This window comes from Coccinella septempunctata, chromosome 2 (genome assembly GCF_907165205.1).
Source record: "Coccinella septempunctata chromosome 2, icCocSept1.1, whole genome shotgun sequence".
NCBI lineage: Eukaryota > Metazoa > Arthropoda > Insecta > Coleoptera > Coccinellidae > Coccinella > Coccinella septempunctata.
This window is the reverse complement of record NC_058190.1, coordinates 11,149,001-11,159,100: the sequence shown is the minus strand read 5'-3', so window position 1 is coordinate 11,159,100 and position 10,100 is coordinate 11,149,001. Positions and strand designations below refer to the sequence as shown.

Genomic DNA, 10,100 nt, shown 5'->3' with positions numbered 1-10,100 from the left:
CTTCGCATAAAGTATCTCCTTCATACAAGAGCCCAGGACGAAACATACCGCCCATCTAAAATTAAGAAATTAATTTTATAAAGAGAAAGAAAAAAAAAACATATACCCATATACATATACCCCGAGATATACCTTATATATCTCTCTCCGAAATCAACTACTGGCTAGGGAGAGGGCACACCTTACTAACAGGACCCTTAAATATTCCCTTAGTGGTCCGCACTGTAACTACTCTCGTAACTGCATCTGATCCACTGTGTAACTCAATAACTCTCCCTAAATGCCATTTTAGCGGAGGAGACAACTCGTCTTTTAATAATACTAATGTATTCAACTGAATAGGAACAGATGAATTACACCACTTGGATCTCTGTAGTAGCGTGTGCAAATATTCTCTTTATGCCATCGTGACCAAAACTCCTGACTCAATCTTTGCACGAGCTGCCATCTACTCAATCTGTTTATTTTCAAATCTAAAAAATTTTGTTCAGGCAAATAATTCAGAGGAGCCAAGGTTAAAAAATGGCCTGGCGTTAGAGGATTCATATCATTGGGATCAGAGCTGAGAGGGGTTAAAGGTCGTGAATTCAAAATGGATTCTATTTGAACCAAAACCGTAGTGAACTCCTCGTAAGTGAGAAGCTGATCTCTCATCACTCGCAACAAATGGCTTTTGGTCGACTTTATACCAGCCTCCCACAATCCTCCAAAATTTGGAGAATAGGGCGGAATGGTATGAAAAATAATACCTTCAGATTCCGCAGATTCTTTCATAATATTTTCGAGAGTACGAGCAGCTCCGCGAAATGTTGTACCTTGATCGCTATATATGTGATAGCACTGACCGCGTCGCCCGATGAAACGCCGTAAGGCTGCCAAAAAGGTCTCCGATGAGAGATCCGAAACGAGCTCGAGATGAATGGCCTTCGTGGCCATACAAACGAATAGGCATATATATGCCTTCAGAACCTTACATCCTCTTGTTCGACTCATCACAATCGTAAAAGGACCGCCGTAATCTACTCCGGCGCTAGAAAAAGGTTTAATTTGAGATATGCGCACTGCTGGAAGATCGCCCATCACGGGCTGAACGTGCAGCGGTTTCACTCGAAAACACCGGTTACACTTAGAAAGCACCTTACGAATATTTCGTTTCGCGGAAAATATCCAATATTTTTGTACCAATAAATTATGGAGAGATAGTATTCCTGGATGCAAATACTTTTTATGAAGACTTTCAATTAACAGATGAGTCAATCTGTGGTCACCAGGAAGGAGAGCCGGGTGAATTTGTTCGAACTTAAGTCCTGAATGGACCAATCTGCCGCCCACCCTGAGGATTCCCAGTTCGTCTAAGAACGGACTTAGTTTGCGAAGCGGCTTAGAAAGAGCTTTCTTTTGAGATAAAAGAGCCATTTCTCTTGCGAATACAGAATTTTGAGTGCTCCTTACTATTTCATTGAGAGCTGCTTCTGAATCAAATAGGGTAATTATACCCTTGATCGCACTTTTAGGATTACGACAGTTGAAAATGAAGCGTTTGACATAAGCTACAATTCTTTGTATTTTATCCAGAGAGGAAAATTTGTTCAATAAATCCTGAATGAGATCCGAACTTTGCTCAACAGTGACAGTTAAAACTGATGAAAGCTTCTCGCAATCTGTTTCCGGTAGTAACTCTTTATCCTTCAATACTATATTCGAAGGCCACTTTTCTTCTGCGAGCTTCAACCAAGATGGCCCCGCCCACCATAAGGAAAGTCCAACCAGAGTGACTGAAGTAACTCCTCTAGAAGCAGGGTCAGCTGGGTTTTCGCTTGAACCTACATGATACCAAAGGGATGGAGGTGTGAACCCTTGAATGGTCGTTACGCGATTAGCAACGAAACAGGTCCATTTATGTGGACTGCTTTTTATCCACGAAAGAGCGACAGTAGAGTCTGAATATGCGAATATTCTGTCGAATATTAGTTTTCTTTCGAAATCCTTTTGTACTTTGTGTAGTAGTTCAGCTGGCAATAGAGCAGCGCTGAGTTCAAGGCGTGGAATTGATATGCGTTTTAAAGGAGCTACTCGCGATTTAGCGCATAGAAGATGCGTTGATATAGAATTATCTGCGTGTATCAATCGCACATAAACCCCAGCGGCATAACCGACATTACTAGCATCACAAAAACAGTGGAGTTGACATGATCGCATGCCTTTCGATGCTAGAAAACGCAGAATAGTAATATTAGAGAGTTGACACATTTCCTTTTTGATGTGAGACCAAAGTTGAATGATATGGTCAGGCGGAGAACTATCCCAATCCAATCCTAAACTCCAGAGTTGCTGTATTAGATGTTTTAAATTCAAAACGAATGGCGTTAAAAACCCGAGTGGGTCGTATATACGAGCTAATTCTGACAGTACACTGCGTTTCGAGCAAGTCTCACCGAGAGGTTTCACGCTATAAGAGAATGAATCCGTTGAGGGATTCCATTGCAATCCTAATATCTTTAATGTCGAATCAGGTTCCAAATCAAGAGTTATTGATTGCGTTTGTTCCACGGAATCAGAAAGATGAGCAAGAAATTGAGGATCATTGCTCGCCCACTTTCTGAGTTCGAAGCCTGATTTCTTTAAAATATGAGTGAGGTCTGATTGTATTTTAAGAGCTTCCGCAAGCGAGTCAGCACCAGAAACAATGTCATCTACAAAAGTATCTCCCTCCAAAATAGAGCACGCGATAGGATATGCAAATTCATTTTCATTAGCTACTTGCTTTATACAACGCATGGCTATAAAGGGACTACTTTTAATACCAATAACTAAAGTTGTTAACCGATACTCTCGAATCGGCTCTGACTGATTAAAGCGCCATAATATGCGTTGAAAATCTAGGTGATCCGTTCTGACCAGTATTTGTCTGAACATCTGTCGTATGTCCGCGGTGAAACAAACGGCATGAAGTCGAAATCGCGAGAGAATTGACGAAATATCTTGGTGTAGTTTAGGTCCACGAAGAAGGGTGTCATTGAGAGATAATCCGTTAGGGCCTTTATGCGAGGCGTCGAATACAACTCTTAATTTCGTGGTCAAGCTCTCTGGTTTTAAGACGCAATGATGAGGTATATAATAAACCGAAGGATTTTCAAAATTTTCGGTAATCAATTGCATGTGCTCTTGATCTAAATAGTCCTGCATGAACTCGCGATATTGTTGGTATAAGAGCGGATGCGAAATCATTCGCTTTTCTAGAGATAAGAAACGTTTCAATGTCTTCTGACGAGTATCACCGAAAACAGGAACCGAATCAACAAATGGAAGTGAAACGATAAAGCGACCAGCTTCGCTTCGAGATAAAGTTTCAACAAAAAAATTCTCCGCCAATGAATCCTCAGGTGAAAGCACCTCACGAGCCTCAACCTGTTCGAGTTCCCAAAATCTTCTCACGAAGCCTTCTAGAGTGTTATCATAATATTCTAAAAACGAGTTGATGATCTTAGTTGGAGCTAAATCAATGTTTCCCATAATCACATGCCCGAAATCTGTATCAAGCGCTACCGGTTCATCCGCAGAACCTCGAATACTTGTGCCCTTCAACACATGTGCGAAAATATCCGCACCCAGTAATGAGTCTACTGGTGCTGACTTATTGAAGTCAGGGTCCGCAAGAGTCAAGTTACTAAACTGTTCAAATTTACTTCGCGGAATGGTGGTTTGGGGCATATTGGAGCAAATATGAGGGATGACCACGAAGTCAACATTTAACTCTGGCTCATCTGAATTATGTGGTTTTAATATGCAAGAAACACCTCGATTAGCTTTAGTAGCTGTCTGACCCACCCCTTTAATATTAACAGAAAGTGCTGTGGTGGGCAGTCGCAAGAAATCACAACATCTTTTCGTCATAAATGATGACTGACTTGCACTGTCTAGCAGTGCGCGCAACGTGCGATATTCGCCAGAATTGTCGAGTATGTTGACCAAGGCGGTAGACAATAAAATAGTGCGTTGAGAATTAACGAATAAATTGACGCTATCTTTAACGTCCTCGGAACTGTTAGTGCCGGTTGTGCTAGTCGCTGCACCTTCGGTTAGCGAGTCTGAGCCGAAATGCAAAAGAGTATGATGTTGCGAACATTTTCGGCAAACAGACTTTGATTTACAATTCGACACAGTATGTTTATCACCCAAACAATTGGTACACCATCTCTTATTCTTAACTAAAGCATATCTTTCTTTAGCAGACTTATTCAGAAATTCTGGGCAACTATATATCAGATGCGATCGAGAGCAGAAGCTACAGCAGGCAGATGTAGACGCGGATGAATTCACCAAAAAACTTGAGCTCATTCCTCCCTTTCCTGCAATATTCTTATAAACAGGTTTATTTTTCGGAATATCCGATCTTCTAGTGTTTGAATTACATAGAGCAACATTATCCCAAGCACTACATTGCCTTTCCAAAAATTCGCATAAAGTTTTGTAATAGTGGTGAAGTATAAGACTTGATCCGCATTCTAACTCGAATCTTGTTTGTGTAACGGAATCTAATCGATCAAACAACATACTAAAGACGACGAAGTCCCATTGTTTGACTGGAAAATTGAGGTTTTCCAAAGCGGAGAGATTTTCGGAAAATGTATCGATGAGAACACGCAATCCCATTAAATTATCAATCACGTTAATGCGCTTAGTTCTTTCAATTGTTTGCCAATGGGCCGCTGCTATCAATCTTTTATTTTCGTATCTCTTTCTGAGAGCAGAATATGCAATGAAATAGTTCGCACTGGTTATCGGGGTACATTTGAAAACGGAAAGAGCGTTACCTTTAAGTGAAGAGATCAAATAATTATATTTATCGATATTGGACAGCGCAGTATTATTATGAATCAATGAATCGAAAACATCTGAATATGTCTGCCATTGCCGAAGATCACCGTCAAATGTGGGCAGTTCGAGTTTCGGCAGTCTAACTTGAAGAAGAACTGCAGAAGTTGTAAAGGGTATTCCTCCCTTACTAGGCTTTATTCTTTTACAATATGAATGCCACTTGTGGTTGTTCTAGAGCTGAACGCAACAAACTAAACACAAGAAATGGGTACAATTAGAATTTATATAAAAGGAAAATAAGTACAATTTCTCTTACCTACACCTAGAACAACAAATTATCTCGGTAACGAAAAATTTGCACACTCTAAAATGGCTGTAGTGAGTTACCTCCAGCGCCAGTCAATCGAAAACTTAGAATGCGCGAATTCTTCGTCGCCTCCGTGACACAATACCGAAACAAGCTAAACTGCTCAACAAAATCATTTATTCTATACGTTCTGCTTCAACTTGCTCCCGCCAAGTATAGGTCGAGTCTATGAGACCTTATACTGAAGAACGCAACAAAGCTGACCGAATGGATAAAATCCCTGCACCAATCATTAAAAAAAAATCACTTAATTGGAGGGTAGTATTCTTTCAGATGACTGATATGAAAGATTCCTCTTTCTTTCTGACCCCGAGCATGTACTAAAAGGTAGGAACATGTTCCAATTTTTTTTTTAACCACATAAGGGCCCTCGAAAAGTAAAAGAAATTTTTTCGTTTCACCCTTCAGGAGAGATGACGTCGGGTTCGCGCGAAGCAATACCAGATCTCCTATTTCGAATCCCTTATGAGGATTGATAGTCATTTTATGTCGTATGATTCTACTTGCCGCCTTGTTCTCGAGACTCTCTTTTGCTAGTATTAATTTTTCATCCACAGTGATATCCGCACCCGATTGAGTTAGTCTATATTTATCAGGCAAAAGTTTCAAAGATTCGGTACCAAATTGTAATTCTTGTGGGCTGAATCCGGTACTTTCATGAACTAAAGAGTTGAAAAGTTGCATAAACAATTTTACTTCGAAGGCCCACTTCGATTGTTGTTCATGACAGTAGGTTCGAACCAACCGACCGACTTCTCGCATAACCCTCTCTGATGGGTTAGCTTGAGGATGACGAATGGAAGAAAAAATATGTTTGATGCCCAAATGTTCCAGCGTTTCTTTCCATTTCCTAGAGGTGAATTGTGAGCCATGATCAGTTAGAATTGTTTCGACATGACCCATGGTTGGGCAATAATCATGTATAATGCGATTGAGTATAGCTACAGAACTGGCCCTTTTTAAAGGGTATAAAGTAACGTATTTTGAAAACACATCTAGCATAACGCAAATATATTCGCTTCCACCACGACTTCTTGGAAGCGGTCCGTATATATCTAAAGCCACTAGAGTATTCTTGGTAGATGGAATAATAGCATTCAATTCCGCTTTCGGCATTTTCGAACATTTGGCTTTCTGACAAATATCACAACGTTTGATGACTCTTTTGATATCACGCGCCATATTATTCCACCAGACCTCACTTTTCAACACCTTCCAGGTCTTGTAACTTCCGAAATGGCCGATGGTTTCGTGGAAAACCTGCACAAATTTTGGTATCATTGACTGAGGAACACATAATCTATAGAAACCATCATTTTCATTACGTATGTACAAAATATTCTCACGCATAATAAACCTTTTCTGTATTTCAATTTCTTGTGTTTAGTTTGTTGCGTTCAGCTCTAGAACAACCACAAGTGGCATTCATATTGTAAAAGAATAAAGCCTAGTAAGGGAGGAATACGATTTTCTTTCATCCCCATCAACCCTTTACAAACTTTACAATGAATTTCCTTATTTTCTGGGAGCGAAGATTCAACAATAAGTTGCTCATATAAGGACTGAATATAGTAATAATCATCGTTGAATGCAGATGAAATTTCATGATGTGGTTCGAGATCAACTCCTTCTACTACAGCGAGTATAGAAATGATTTCACTATGCATTGCTTCGAAATTTTCAAATATCGCGTCAATGCGTTTGTAACGACATTTGAAGTTCGTATGAACATTAGGGTCAGTCAATGCCTGATCAGCCACTTTCTTCAAATCTTTGATTTTTGCGATTGTGCTATCGCGTTGAGCTAATAAGCCCTTAAGTTTTCTATCGGAGGACATTTCGAGAAATTATAGAAACTAGAATTTTTTCCAGATATCAATAACTAATTATGATCGCGTATTTTTCTTATTGTTTATATTAGGAAAACAAATGAAATATTTTATATTTCAAAAATGGTGCGTATTAATGCGTATGAGAGAGATATATAAAAGCAAGAGTGAGATGAATCAAAGCGAGAGTGAGATATGTTTAAGCGAGAGCGAGAAACGAATGTGCGAGTAAAATTGTACCCGATGGGGGTAGATAATTTCAGAGAGAGAGAGAACGAGAGAGCGGTATAATGACCAGCGCAATGATGAAAATTAGAAAAATATGAAAATTGAAAATGGCTGCAAGTGAAGGAAGCACTTCAGACTAAGAAACGAACAAGAAAATGTAGTCCAGACTTTGATGGTGAAAATAATCAGGCCCGAAGGACCAAATATGTTCGATAGATTCAGTGGACTGTATTTTTGAATGATAATTTTTAGATCTTCTTTTGGGGGGCTGAACTCACCAGTCTTCCGCTCGCCACAAGTCCACACACAGCCGACACTCCCGGCCACTTCAAACGTCCTTTTTGCGGCGCAACAATTTCTTTAGACCGAAAATCACAGTTTTCTAGGTATACGCGAATTAGCGTTTTATATCTGCGACGAAAATTTGTGTTCATATAAGTTTAAGCGGCGATTTCTGTGTCTTCACCCTTCAAGGATTTAATCGAGATTGTCCTCTTCTGTCCAGCCCCATATGTTGAATATGACCCGTGCAGAGATGCGCGAGAAAAAAAATATCTACCGGGGCTTCGCATAAAGTATCTCCTTCATACAAGAGCCCAGGACGAAACACAGCCCTTGCACAACATACGTTGGACACTTTACATCGTTTTGACTGTGAGAGGGTGGAGGTAATGGGAAGGCAAAAAATGTTAAAAAAGCGGCTTTTGCATGAAATGATTGCCATACGTAATGAGGAGAACACTCTGAACAAAAGATCAGATATAGAAAATTTGAATTCGGCATATTTCAACTTGTTAGACCGTATTAAAGGTATAACCTAGTACTCTTTATCAATATAAAAAAAGGGGGAAAAAAAAGAAGGAAGAGAAGAAAAGAAGAAAAGGAGAAAAAAAAAAGAAGAAAAATATTCGATGTTTGTGTTATTGCTGTTCATTTCCTAATATTTTAATGATTAGACTTGGAAAACCAAAAACTTAGCTGTAAGTACCACATACAGAAAGATGGACCCTTGAATTTCCAATTACCTACCATTTGTTTTTCGTTATCTTGTACTTGTTCAGTGTACTTTTACCTTTGTGCATTTAAATCAGTGTAAATGTGTTTTTTGAAGTATTTGTGTGGATGATGTCAAGATTTTCAATGATTTGTACATCTCATTTCAGAGCCCTGATGATGATAATAAAAGTTATCGAAACTGTCGGCAACTAAATAAATTGGTTTTTGTCATCTTCAGACCTTAAACCCATTAAAAACTCAACTTATATCAATTTCGATATTCAAATCTCGATTAATTCCCTCGTATAACGTAGCACAACTTATTTCGATCAACATGAACAGCTATGTTCATTCTGAGGCTTATGTGTCATGTCCACTCCTCCCGTGATACTCAAGTTCGACACTCTGATGTTCATGATTACCCCACAAGAAATCGGCACAAGGTTAGGAATTTACTCGCTTCACATGAGTTCATAAAGAGGTCTACGATATGTATTGAGATATACAAGGTGAATCCTGTTAAACTGTACACACTTCACACTTTAGTAGAGGACACACTCTGGTTCCAAAAATACCCCATATGTTGGGTCTTCAGCCATTCGTTTGGATTATACAGGGCAATTTCCAGTTTCGAGTCATACATTGAAAATGCTCTAGTGGACGAACGAATGATCATAACTCATCAAATTTGGTAAGTGGAAGGACAAGACTAATCTCCATACAGCAGATGTAGCAGTTTATGAGTTTCCAGAACCGGACTCTATTTATTTCATACTATCGGAAATCATATAGAAAATCACCCTGTAGATGGATAAGTTTATAAACCTGTTATGGCAATTCAAACTACACTAAATACATTCTAAATAAGATTCATAAAATCTCGTGGCACATCTACAGATTTAGAGAAAAAAAATATTGAAAATGCGTACCTACTCGGAGATAATTTTTTTTTATTTTCATGGAAAAATTATACCGAGATGTATCAAAAAGTGGACACAGAAGAATATTATCAGTTTAGATCCACTCGATGTGCAAGTATTGCATTATTCAAGGACGGACTCTCATTTCAGATTGTTTTTCAATCAAAAAAATTAATACACAATTCTGAATATCGTTCACACTTTTTTCATTCACAGACGCCAGACGCTCACTTTCATTTATTTTAAACAGAAAAAATAAAATTCATTTGAATAACTATTTCGTACAAATCACTTTAGTTATTCGGCACGGAAGGCCTATTCCGAAATTATCGATATCGACAGGAGATAGGTAATTTTTGTTAGTGCATCGGAATCTGTTAAATCAATATTGATCAATATTGATAGAAAGAGAACTGTTTAATAGCAAGCACTATTACAAAACGAAAAAACAAATGTGAAAGATTTATAAAAGACGCTCAAAATTTCCTCCTTCCATGTCAATACATTTTCGAGCTCTGTCATGAATATGATGACATTGCATCGATTGTTGCTTTGTTTTTGAATCGTAGAAATGTACCCAAGTCTCATTCATAGTGACAATTCGGTTTAAAAAGTTTTAAAACAGCACAGATCGAACGCGATGCTTAACGCTTTTGGTTAACATTCAAACATTTGGGGATCTATTTTATTTATTTATTTATTTATCTTAACGGACATGCCAATTTACGAATTATTATCATTATTATTATTAATTACAAACAGCAAAGCCAATTTTCCAATAAGATATACAATATTCCAAAATTAACAAGAAAACAAACAAAAATGTTGAAATCTACAAAAAAAAAAAAAACATCATAGGAAAAACAACAAGAACAGTTGACAAGTTCAAATAGCTTCAAAATATCTTTTAAGACTAATAATAGATATCTGAAAAAGATCAAT

General features: G+C 38.3%; 1 protein-coding gene across 1 annotated transcript; it reads right to left on the bottom strand.

Moving 5' to 3' along the window:
* Positions 1 to 330: 330 nt before the first annotated feature.
* On the bottom strand, positions 331 to 2,778 carry LOC123306970. The gene has a single exon (XM_044889171.1). The coding sequence runs from the start codon at positions 2,776 to 2,778 to the stop codon at positions 331 to 333; it is 2,448 nt and encodes an 815-aa protein (XP_044745106.1).
* Positions 2,779 to 10,100: the final 7,322 nt, after the last annotated feature.

Excerpts from the sequence above, each read along its gene's own strand:
- LOC123306970 (XM_044889171.1), bottom strand. The coding sequence starts at position 2,778 with ATGCGTTGTATAAAGCAAGTAGCTAATGAAAATGAATTTGCATATCCT.